General features: G+C 41.2%; 1 protein-coding gene across 1 annotated transcript; it reads left to right on the top strand.

Moving 5' to 3' along the window:
• The first annotated feature begins 7,551 nt into the window (after positions 1 to 7,551).
• On the top strand, positions 7,552 to 11,743 carry LOC139420599 (patched domain-containing protein 3-like). Its single transcript, XM_071170790.1, has 4 exons — positions 7,552 to 8,235; positions 8,477 to 8,604; positions 9,609 to 9,754; positions 10,125 to 11,743. The coding sequence occupies exons 1-4, from the start codon at positions 7,552 to 7,554 to the stop codon at positions 11,741 to 11,743; spliced, it is 2,577 nt and encodes an 858-aa protein (XP_071026891.1).
• Positions 11,744 to 12,878: the final 1,135 nt, after the last annotated feature.

Here is a 12,878-nt window from a genome sequence, read left to right as displayed (position 1 = left end):
GGGATAGAACCTGGTGGTAGTAGTTCTGTACTTAAAGGGGATAGAACCTGGTGGTAGTAGTTCTGTACTTAAAGGGGATAGAACCTGGTGGTAGTAGTTCTGTACTTTGGGGATAGAACCTGGTGGTAGTAGTTCTGTACTTTGGGGATAGAACCTGGTGGTAGTAGTTCTGTACTTTGGGGATAGAACCTGGTGGTAGTAGTTCTGTACTTAAAGGGGATAGAACCTGGTGGTAGTAGTTCTGTACTTAAAGGGGATAGAACCTGGTGGTAGTAGTTCTGTACTTAAAGGGGATAGAACCTGGTGGTAGTAGTTCTGTACTTAAAGGGGATAGAACCTGGTGGTAGTAGTTCTGTACTTTGGGGATAGAACCTGGTGGTAGTAGTTCTGTACTTTGGGGATAGAACCTGGTGGTAGTAGTTCTGTACTTTGGGGATAGAACCTGGTGGTAGTAGTTCTGTACTTAAAGGGGATAGAACCTGGTGGTAGTAGTTCTGTACTTTGGGGATAGAACCTGGTGGTAGTAGTTCTGTACTTAAAGGGGATAGAACCTGGTGGTAGTAGTTCTGTACTTAAAGGGGATAGAACCTGGTGGTAGTAGTTCTGTACTTTGGGGATAGAACCTGGTGGTAGTAGTTCTGTACTTAAAGGGGATAGAACCTGGTGGTAGTAGTTCTGTACTTAAAGGGGATAGAACCTGGTGGTAGTAGTTCTGTACTTTGGGGATAGAACCTGGTGGTAGTAGTTCTGTACTTTGGGGATAGAACCTGGTGGTAGTAGTTCTGTACTTTGGGGATAGAACCTGGTGGTAGTAGTTCTGTACTTTGGGGATAGAACCTGGTGGTAGTAGTTCTGTACTTTGGGGATAGAACCTGGTGGTAGTAGTTCTGTACTTTGGGGATAGAACCTGGTGGTAGTAGTTCTGTACTTAAAGGGGATAGAACCTGGTGGTAGAGGTTCTGTACTTAAAGGGGATATAACCTGGTGGTAGAGGTTCTGTACTTAAAGGGGATATAACCTAGTGGTAGTAGTTCTGTACTTTGGGGATAGAACCTGGTGGTAGTAGTTCTGTACTTTGGGGATAGAACCTGGTGGTAGTAGTTCTGTACTTGGGGGATAGAACCTGGTGGTAGTAGTTCTGTACTTAAAGGGGATAGAACCTGGTGGTAGAGGTTCTGTACTTAAAGGGGATATAACCTGGTGGTAGAGGTTCTGTACTTAAAGGGGATATAACCTAATGGTAGTAGTTCTGTACTTTGGGGATAGAACCTGGTGGTAGTAGTTCTGTACTTTGGGGATAGAACCTGGTGGTAGTAGTTCTGTACTTAAAGGGGATAGAACCTGGTGGTAGAGGTTCTGTACTTAAAGGGGATATAACCTGGTGGTAGAGGTTCTGTACTTAAAGGGGATATAACCTGGTGGTAGAGGTTCTGTACTTAAAGGGGATATAACCTAGTGGTAGTAGTTCTGTACTTTGGGGATAGAACCTGGTGGTAGTAGTTCTGTACTTTGGGGATAGAACCTGGTGGTAGTAGTTCTGTACTTGGGGGATAGAACCTGGTGGTAGTAGTTCTGTACTTAAAGGGGATAGAACCTGGTGGTAGAGGTTCTGTACTTAAAGGGGATATAACCTGGTGGTAGAGGTTCTGTACTTAAAGGGGATATAACCTAGTGGTAGTAGTTCTGTACTTTGGGGATAGAACCTGGTGGTAGTAGTTCTGTACTTTGGGGATAGAACCTGGTGGTAGTAGTTCTGTACTTTGGGGATAGAACCTGGTGGTAGTAGTTCTGTACTTTGGGGATAGAACCTGGTGGTAGTAGTTCTGTACTTTGGGGATAGAACCTGGTGGTAGTAGTTCTGTACTTTGGGGATAGAACCTGGTGGTAGTAGTTCTGTACTTAAAGGGGATAGAACCTGGTGGTAGAGGTTCTGTACTTAAAGGGGATATAACCTGGTGGTAGAGGTTCTGTTCTTAAAGGGGATATAACCTAGTGGTAGTAGTTCTGTACTTTGGGGATAGAACCTGGTGGTAGTAGTTCTGTACTTTGGGGATAGAACCTGGTGGTAGTAGTTCTGTACTTTGGGGATAGAACCTGGTGGTAGTAGTTCTGTACTTAAAGGGGATAGAACCTGGTGGTAGAGGTTCTGTACTTAAAGGGGATATAACCTGGTGGTAGAGGTTCTGTACTGTACTTAAAGGGGATATAACCTAGTGGTAGTAGTTCTGTACTTTGGGGATAGAACCTGGTGGTAGTAGTTCTGTACTTTGGGGATAGAACCTGGTGGTAGTAGTTCTGTACTTTGGGGATAGAACCTGGTGGTAGTAGTTCTGTACTTAAAGGGGATAGAACCTGGTGGTAGAGGTTCTGTACTTAAAGGGGATATAACCTGGTGGTAGAGGTTCTGTACTTAAAGGGGATATAACCTAGTGGTAGTAGTTCTGTACTTTGGGGATAGAACCTGGTGGTAGTAGTTCTGTACTTTGGGGATAGAACCTGGTGGTAGTAGTTCTGTACTTTGGGGATAGAACCTGGTGGTAGTAGTTCTGTACTTTGGGGATAGAACCTGGTGGTAGTAGTTCTGTACTTTGGGGATAGAACCTGGTGGTAGTAGTTCTGTACTTTGGGGATAGAACCTGGTCGTAGTAGTTCTGTACTTTGGGGATAGAACCTGGTGGTAGTAGTTCTGTACTTAAAGGGGATATAACCTGGTGGTAGAGGTTCTGTACTTAAAGGGGATATAACCTAGTGGTAGTAGTTCTGTACTTTGGGGATAGAACCTGGTGGTAGTAGTTCTGTACTTTTAGGGGATAGAACCTGGTGGTAGTAGTTCTGTACTTTGGGGATAGAACCTGGTCGTAGTAGTTCTGTACTTTGGGGATAGAACCTGGTGGTAGTAGTTCTGTACTTAAAGGGGATATAACCTGGTGGTAGGTGTTCTGTACTTTGGGGATAGAACCTGGTGGTAGAGGTTCTGTACTTAAAGGGGATATAACCTAATGGTAGTAGTTCTGTACTTTGGGGATAGAACCTGGTCGTAGTAGTTCTGTACTTTGGGGATAGAACCTAGTGGTAGTAGTTCTGTACTTAAAGGGGATAGAACCTGGTCGTAGTAGTTCTGTACTTTGGGGATAGAACCTGGTGGTAGTAGTTCTGTACTTTGGGGATAGAACCTGGTGGTAGTAGTTCTGTACTTTGGGGATAGAACCTGGTGGTAGTAGTTCTGTACTTAAAGGGGATATAACCTAATGGTAGTAGTTCTGTACTTTGGGGATAGAACCTGGTGGTAGAGGTTCTGTACTTAAAGGGGATATAACCTAATGGTAGTAGTTCTGTACTTAAAGGGGATAGAACCTGGTGGTAGTAGTTCTGTACTTTGGGGATAGAACCTGGTGGTAGTAGTTCTGTACTTTGGGGATAGAACCTGGTGGTAGTAGTTCTGTACTTTGGGGATAGAACCTGGTGGTAGTAGTTCTGTACTTTGGGGATAGAACCTGGTGGTAGTAGTTCTTGAATTCAGATATTTTTTGTTAGTGCACTGGCTGTTCAACTCTTCTACTTTCTCAGAGAAAACAACAAGGCAAGAAAATTATGTGTGTTTTACTCAACTGTTTTCCAACTTGTCAGAAACTTAATTGCGTAAGGTAAATACAGCCAGTGCACTAACAAAAAATATCTGAATTCAAAAACTACTACCACCAGGTTATATCCCCAAAAAGACCGTGTTTGACGATGAGTTATGATAAGGAAAGGTAAAGTTGACCTTTTTGAATGGCACTGGCAATCAGTGACGTCAAACGTGTAGTTTTGACAAAGAACATTTTTTCCTGAATGATTCAGAAGGGAAAAGTACCGTTTGTTATACTGCACAGATTCACAACTGTCTGGGCATATTGCCAGGTTTGGTAAAAATACTTGTGTCCATGTGCATACAAGTTCATACGTGGTTTAAGCATCTTTGGTTGCTTCCAAATCAGAGGGCATAGCTCATATGTGGGTAGCTATTATGAAAACGAGGACAAATCATTGTCAGAGTATCAAAACAAATCAAATGTTATTTGTCACATACATATTGTTAGCAGATGTTAATGTGAGTGTAGTGAAATGCTTGTGCTTCTAGTTCCGACAGTGTAGTAATATCTAACAAGTAATCTAATAAATTCACAACGACTGCCTTATACACACAATGTAAGGGGATGGAATAAGAATGCGTACATTAAAAAAATATATGGACTTACGATGTCCATACGGCATAGGCAAGATGCAATAGATGGTATAAAATACAGTGTATACAGTTTAAGTCTGAAGTTTACATACACCTTAGCCAAAGACATTTAAACTCAGTTTTTCACAATTCCTGACATTTAGTCCTCGTAAAAATTCCCTGTCTCAGGTCAGTTGGGATCACCACTTTATTTTAAGAATGTGAAATGTCAGAGTAATAGTAGAGAGAATGATTTATTTCAGCTTTTATTTCTTTCATCACATTCCCAGTGGGTCAGAAGTTTACACACACTCAATTAGTATTTGGTAGCATTGCCTTTAAATTGTTTAACTTGGGTCAAACGTTTTGGGTAGCCTTCCACAAGTTTCCCACAATAAGTTGGGTGAATTTTGGCCCATTTCTCCTGACAGAGCTGGTGTAACTGAGTCAGGTTTGTAGGCCTCCTTGCTCGCACACACTTTTTCAGTGGCCACCATTTTTCAATGATGGCCACTCCAATACCTTGACTTTGTTGTCCTTAAGCCATTTTGCCACAACTTTGGAAGTATGCTTGGGGTCATTGTCCATTTGGAAGACCCATCTGCAACCAAGCTTTATCTTCCTGACTGATGTCTTGAGATATTGCTTCAATATATCCACATCATTTTCCTGCCTCATGATGCCATGTATTTTGTGAAATGCACCAGCCTCTCCTGCAGAAAGGCACCCCCACAACATGATGCTGCCACCCCCGTGCTTCATGGTTGGGATGGTATTCTTCGGCATGCAAGCCTCCCCCTTTTTCCTCCAAACGTAACGATGGGCATTATGGCCAAACTGTTCTATTTTTGTTTCATCAGAACAGAGGACATTTCTCCAAAAAGTACAATCTTTGTTCCCATGTGCAGTTGCAAACCGTAGTCTGGCTTTTTAATGGTGGTTTTGGAGCAGTGGCTTGCTGAGTGGCTACTCATGGTTATGTCAATATAGGACTCGTTTTACTGTGGATATACAGTGGGGCAAAAAAGTATTTAGTCAGCCACAAATTGTGCAAGTTCTCCCACTTAAAAAGATGAGAGAGGCCTGTAATTTTCATCAGAGGTACACTTCAACTATGACAGACAAAATGAGAGAAAAAAATCCAGAAAATCACATTGTAGGATTTGTAATGAATTAATTTCCCGTCTCCCGGGGTCATCGTTACACACATGAAACACATGAAACAATGTATTTGATTGTCTTTTATCGTACTCAAACATTATCGACCCAAAAGTGAATCACAATGGATGAGGGCTCTTTTGACAGGTGTGTGTTTATATGCCGGTACATCAATATGGAGGTTAGATTAACAGGTCACCCTTTTGTTATCAAACTGTACTTTTGACAGGGAAGTCATCCCAGGGGCAACCCCTGAAATTGCACAAAACATTACACAAGCAATGTTAATTAATAAAGACAAAACCTTGCATCCTAGCGATGAACTCCTAGTGTGGACCGACGCCGGAGAAGAGAAGCAGGTACAGGGAACATTTAATATGGAACAGACATCAACCTGGACAGAGACAGCATCACAACCGGGTATGCAAAGACAAACTAACATTAATCCTGACAGGGAACAGACATCAACCTGGACAGAGACAGCATCAGAACCGGGTATGCAAAGACAAACAAACATTAATCCTGACAGGGAACAGACATCAACCTGGACAGAGACAGCATCACAACCGGGTATGCAAAGACAAACAAACATTAATCCTGACAGGGAACAGACATCAACCTGGACAGAGACAGCATCAGAACCGGGTATGCAAAGACAAACAAACATTAATCCTGACAGGGAACAGACATCAACCTGGACAGAGACAGCATCAGAACCGGGTATACAAAGACAAACTAACATTAATCCTGACAGGGAACAGACATCAACCTGGACAGAGACAGCATCAGAACCGGGTATGCAAAGACAAACAAACATTAATCCTGACAGGGAACAGACATCAACCTGGACAGAGACAGCATCACAACCGGGTATGCAAAGACAAACAAACATTAATCCTGACAGGGAACAGACATCAACCTGGACAGAGACAGCATCAGAACCGGGTATGCAAAGACAAACAAACATTAATCCTGACAGGGAACAGACATCAACCTGGACAGAGACAGCATCAGAACCGGGTATACAAAGACAAACTAACATTAATCCTGACAGGGAACAGACATCAACCTGGACAGAGACAGCATCAGAACCGGGTATGCAAAGACAAACAAACATTAATCCTGACAGGGAACAGACATCAACCTGGACAGAGACAGCATCACAACCGGGTATGCAAAGACAAACAAACATTAATCCTGACAGGGAACAGACATCAACCTGGACAGAGACAGCATCAGAACCGGGTATGCAAAGACAAACAAACATTAATCCTGACAGGGAACAGACATCAACCTGGACAGAGACAGCATCAGAACCGGGTATGCAAAGACAAACTAACATTAATCCTGACAGGGAACAGACATCAACCTGGACAGAGACAGCATCAGAACCGGGTATGCAAAGACAAACTAACATTAATCCTGACAGGGAACAGACATCAACCTGGACAGAGACAGCATCAGAACCGGGTATGCAAAGACAAACAAACATTAATCCTGACAGGGAACAGACATCAACCTGGACAGAGACAGCATCAGAACCGGGTATGCAAAGACAAACAAACATTAATCCTGACAGGGAACAGACATCAACCTGGACAGAGACAGCATCACAACCGGGTATGCAAAGACAAACTAACATTAATCCTGACAGGGAACAGACATCAACCTGGACAGAGACAGCATCACAACCGGGTATGCAAAGACAAACAAACATTAATCCTGACAGGGAACAGAGCTTGGGAACAAACACATATAGTGGCGGTAATGACACAGGTGATTGAGTCCAGGTGAGTCCAGGTGAGTCTAATAATAATTTGATGCGCGTAATGAGGGGAAGGCAGGTGTGTGTGTACTGATGGTGGCAGGAGTACGTAATGCTGGGGGAGCCTGGTACCTCCGAGCGCCAGGGAGGGGGAGCTGGAGCAGGCGTGGCACCTAGTGATGTTATCACAACCCAAACAGATAAACCACCTTATTTGTTAATATGTAACCATTTATTGCCCTGACGCGGTCATGGTTGTGATGCATCCAGGGCTGGCAGAGCCGCTACTGAGGAAAACTCTTCACAGGAAGCTTATCATGTCACCATGTTCAGAGGAAGTATAGCTTATGACTGTAAAGTCAACAGATATAATTCAAGGTGAGTTATTTCTTCTAGTACCACAAGTTGAAAAGGAGAATAGAAAATGGCTGGGTGCAACACAGACTGCGTTGAGAAACCGATAGCTAGAGGATTTGAAATACTTGGGCGTTTTGTTGGTAGACACCACTTGTGGTTTTTTATTCTTCCCATGTTCATTTCTGCGGGTCTTGGCGGAGGATTTTACTTCCTTGCGGACAGAGAAGCTAACGGCATTGAAGAGATGTTCACACCTATGGACGGACCAGCGAAAGACGAACGACAAGTAGTGAAAGAATACTTTCCACAGAACGATAGCGACTTCTCACGTTTGCGGCTCTATACCGAAGGGACCTTTGCATCTCTCATAATTGTTACGCCCGCAGCAAATATCCTCACAAATCCTGCTTTTACAAAAATTATTGCTATGGATAGGGAAGTGAAAGCCATTGATGTAGGAACATGTAATTTCTCAAACCTTTGTGTTAAGAAAGGTGATGTGTGCGTGTCAAATTCAATCTTTGATATTGTAAAAACTCTCAATCTTACCACTATTGATTACCCATATCACGACAACATTTTCATCGCATCTGAAATCGGTGGTGTGAAACTGAAAACTGGATCAACTGAAATTGAAAGCGCAAAGGCAATTCGACTTTTTTACTTCTTAAAAGAAGACAACCAGACTGTAAATACGATGTGGCTGCAGAAGTTCATAGAGACGGCGTCGACGAAGCAAAAAGAAGACGGCGTGAGTACATGGCTTTAGAGATGAAACACAGGACATGTTCTCTTGTCAACTTGTATAGGATGGGTGTCTTCTCACCATGTTTAGGCCTACAGCCTAATTGATCAAACTGCACATTTAAGCTCCATTTTAAAAAAAACAACATGTCATGTCATGATAATTTGATTATTCAAACATATTGAGTTGTTTTACTAATGTTACCTGAATATGGTCTTTGTATCTATATTCTTATTTGTCTTTGCAGATGACCATATCGTATTTTACATCAATATCAAGGGATGAAGAGTTTGAGAAGAGCTCTGACTCAATCATTCCTCTCTTCTCATTGACCTATGCCCTGGCCATCACCTTTTCAATCATATCTTGTATAAGGTATCTTTTCTGATTTCAATAAATATAGGACAATGAATATAGGACAGCTCGAATGGAAAATCGCAATGACAGTGTTGACTGTAAAAAGCTAGATTTTGGGGCTAAATTTTTAAATCAAATCCACATTTTGACCTACAATGCTTTTTAAAGTCAGAAAGGACTATAACAAACAAACTATTTTATGAAAAACTCATTCTCAGCATTTACATTTGAATAATTTAGCAGACGCTCTTATCCAGAGTCATTTACAGGAGCAATTGGGGTTAAGTGCCTTGCTCAAGGGCACAGCGACAGATTTTTCATCTAGTCATCTCTGGGATTTTACCTACAAGTAATGATCATGTTGTTTTAATCAGCTTCTTGATATGCCACACCTGTCAGGTGTATGGATTATCTTGGCAAAGGAGAAATGCTCACTAACAGGAATGTAAACAAATGTGTTCACAAAATTTGAGAGAAATAAGATTTTTGTGCGTACGTAAAACTTTGTGGGGGGGGATCTTCTATTTCAGCTCATGAAACATTGGACCAACATTTTACATGTTGCGTTTCTATTTTTCTGTTCAGTATTATCAAACGTTACGTTGAACAGTGATTGAAATCAAATGGAACGACCCAGCAGGAACTGACAGTAAAAACACAACTTCTCAAAACCGAGGTGGAGACGTTCATTACTGATGGGCACCACGACATCGATTTACAAATTATTTTGCAGCGTCTTTCGTCGCACAGTAACATCGCTATTGCTACTATTTAATATCAATGTGAGGATTGAGAATCCAATTCCAGAGCCACTCGTTGGAGTCCGATGCAATTCCACATCATCAGTCAACATAGTACAGCTCTATTGAAAATGATAATAACAGCGTTTATTATCTGAAACTAGATTTGTGGCTCAAATCAGTCGATCCCACATTGTAACTGTATTACTGTTTTCAAGGCACATCAGAGAGCACTACTTATTAGCGTTTACCCACGCTGGGACTAATGTTGTGTTTGTCTAGGTTGGACTGTGTTAGGAACAAGGTATGGGTGGCGACCTTTGGTGTCCTCTCAGCTGGCATGGCGGTGTTGTCCAGTTTTGGGTTGTTGCTGTACTGTGGGATGCCCTTCGCTATGACTGTGGCAACAGCTCCATTCCTGATTCTGGGTAAGCTTACAAACTCTCATTATGATACAATAAACCAAATGCAACTGACATCCTGTTTAGACCTGATATGAAATGTACTCGGATTGTGATCTTAACAGATGTGATCACACAGTCGTCCGGAACAGCTGATGCTCTCATGCATGCCTCAGTGTTGCTTGCCTCGAAGCGAGCATAGTAGTTATTTAGCTCGACTGGTTGGCTCGTGTCACTGGGCAGCTCGTGGCTGTGCTTCCCAAATGCAACTGACATCCTGTTTAGACCTGATATGAAATGTACTCGGCTTGTGATCTTAACAGATGTGATCACAGGAATGAACACGGGTAGAAACAAGATCTGACATTTTGTAAAGCAGTGTCCTTTTTCTCCACAGGAATTGGTGTTGACGACATGTTCATCATGATTTCTTGTTGGCAGCAGACTCAAGTTCATGACAACGTAGAGGACCGTATGGCAGCTACATACAAAGAGGCAGCTGTTTCTATCACCATCACAACACTAACTGATGCCCTGGCTTTCTTTATTGGTCTGTTAACTCCCTTTGGTTCTGTACAGTCCTTTTGTATGTATACTGGCACAGCTGTGCTGTTCTGCTACTTGTACAACATCACCTTCTTTGGTGCATTTCTGGCACTGAATGGAAGACGTGAAAAGAGCAACAGACATTGGCTGACCTGCATGAAGGTTTCAGAACCAGAGGAGAATTCTGAAAAGTACAATATCTGCTCTGTAGGGGGAGCTTATGATCATGAAACAGGAAAAGAGGAACCAATGCCAATTAACAACTTCTTTAAGACGTACTATGGTCCATTTCTAACAAATAATTGGACCAAGGGGTTTGTGATCCTGCTCTATGCTGTATATTTGGGCTCAAGCATCTATGGTTGCTTACAAATCCAAGAGGGCATAGACCTTAAAAATCTAGCAGCTGATAGCTCCTATGTGGGTAGCTATTATGATAATGAGGACGAATTCTTTTCAGAGTATGGCCCAAATGTTATGGTTGTTGTGACAGACAGTGCGTTTAAATATTGGGACGAAAGTGCTCGGAATATTCTTGACTCCTGCCTTCAAAACTTTGAAGGTCTACCAATGGTTTCTCAAAACAGGACCATATCTTGGCTCAATGAATATCTTACATTTGGAAAGATGACCCATTTGAATCTAAGTGAGGAAAACACATTCAAAAGTAATTTGTCTGCATTTCTCGAGAGGTCTGATTTCATACAAGATGTGAATTTTACAGACAACACAATATATGCTTCACGTGTGTTCATTCAGACAGTCAATGTCAGTACAGCTGTTGATGAAAAGAACATGTTGAACGAGCTTCGGGAGACAGCTAGTGTTTGTTCAGTAAAGTTGGTTGTTTACCACCCAGCTTTCATATACTTTGACCAGTATGCAGTCATTGTTAGTAACACCATCCAAAACATTGTAGTTGCCACTCTTGCCATGCTGGTGATCTCCCTCCTGTTGATTCCCAACCCAATATGTTCTCTTTGGGTGACCTTTGCCATTGCCTCTGTCATAGTGGGCGTTGCTGGTTTCATGGCGTTTTGGAACGTCAATCTCGACTCTGTATCCATGATCAATCTTGTCATCTGCATCGGTTTCTCAGTGGACTTTTCCGCTCACATTTCCTATGCCTTCGTCTCTAGCGATAAGATAACTGCTAACGAGAAGGCTATAGATGCGGTCTATCACTTGGGCTATCCTATCATACAGGGAGCTGTGTCTACTATCTTAGGAGTGGTGGCTCTGTCTGCTGCTGAGAGCTACATCTTCAGAACCTTCTTTAAGATCATGTTCTTGGTCATTTTGTTTGGGGCCGTCCATGGTATAGTGTTTATCCCTGTGTTTTTGTCTTTCTTTGGAATCTGCGGCGCTAAAGTTGGCAATGAAGAAGATGCAGGTGATAACCCTCAAGATAATACCTATCAATTGAAAAAGAAAATGAACGATAATATCGTTTGTGAAAACAATTTCTGACTGTCCTTAAAACTGCTGGGCCGGGTGGTCATTAATTCTTGAAGCAGCTAAGCACTATCCCCCAGCTGAAGGATTTGCACCTGTTTCTACTGATAACTATCAGACATAGAAACTGCTAGAAAAAAAACATAAAATAAAGTTAATGATAAAAGTGTATTGTGTATGGACGCTTAGTAAATCTGACTTGCATTTGACAAATGTAATTATGTTTGAGTCATAGTTGTAATATGTAGGAATCTATAGAATAAGATTGTCTAAGTCATTCTGAAAAACACATAAACACAGTAGGTTATATGTTATAGATTACAGGTTACAGGTTATAGGTAACACATTATTTGTTGTTGGTACTGAGTTTGTGTCATGTATTGCAAAGGTAAAAAAAATTATATATATATATATATATATATATATATGTGTGTGTGAGATTTCATATTTAATTTCTATTTAGTCATATTGAGTTTCAGTCTGTAAAACTGTGCGATAGTTTTTTCTGTAGTGTCTATTTTTTTAACAATGTTTATTCATTTGGTTTGTGTTTTTCCACAAGGCATGTGAAGTGTCGTGTTTATTATTTTACTACATCTGTTAATTACACGCAAGTAGACTATGTTGATGATATTAATGGTAGATTAATCCGTATCGCGGATGTTCAACGTTACAGTGTGATTGCAATTTAACACCAGAAAAGTCATTTTGACTTCAAACATTCTAACAGTCTAATAAATATATTTCATAAATGCAATTGGGAAAAAAAATAATAATGTGGCTATGTTTATGAAGGTCATCAGAGTAATCTTGAACAAGATTTCAAGGAACACAATAGCTTTCTCATTAGTTTATGTTACTATAGGCTACCTGTTGCAGCATGCTCAAATGCAGAGTTTGATTTTAGCTTTGATTTAGTTATTTGGCATATTTATAGTAGTTATAATATATATTATTATAACTATTATAATAGTTATTTGGGAATGGTAAGGGAAACCTCTGAATATCTTTCTGATACTAGAAATCAAAAACGTTCTACCTGCATCTGTTGAAGGATTTGAAAAATGTAACTTTTTGGCCTCTCACGGAGGAGGAGAAAATAAATTACATGTCCTCTTTAAAACTGCTTTTATAAGACAAATGATGTTGG

Source organism: Oncorhynchus clarkii, chromosome 11, assembly GCF_045791955.1.
Source record: "Oncorhynchus clarkii lewisi isolate Uvic-CL-2024 chromosome 11, UVic_Ocla_1.0, whole genome shotgun sequence".
Taxonomy (NCBI): Eukaryota; Metazoa; Chordata; class Actinopteri; order Salmoniformes; family Salmonidae; genus Oncorhynchus; species Oncorhynchus clarkii.
Note: the sequence above shows the minus strand (reverse complement) of the source record. Positions and strands in the feature narration are given on the sequence as shown.

Excerpts from the sequence above, each read along its gene's own strand:
- LOC139420599 (XM_071170790.1), top strand. The coding sequence starts at position 7,552 with ATGGCTGGGTGCAACACAGACTGCGTTGAGAAACCGATAGCTAGAGGA. Across the intron at positions 8,605-9,608 it reads TCAATCATATCTTGTATAAG|GTTGGACTGTGTTAGGAACA; the intron begins GTATCTTTTCTG and ends GTGTTTGTCTAG. Across the intron at positions 9,755-10,124 it reads AGCTCCATTCCTGATTCTGG|GAATTGGTGTTGACGACATG; the intron begins GTAAGCTTACAA and ends TTTTCTCCACAG.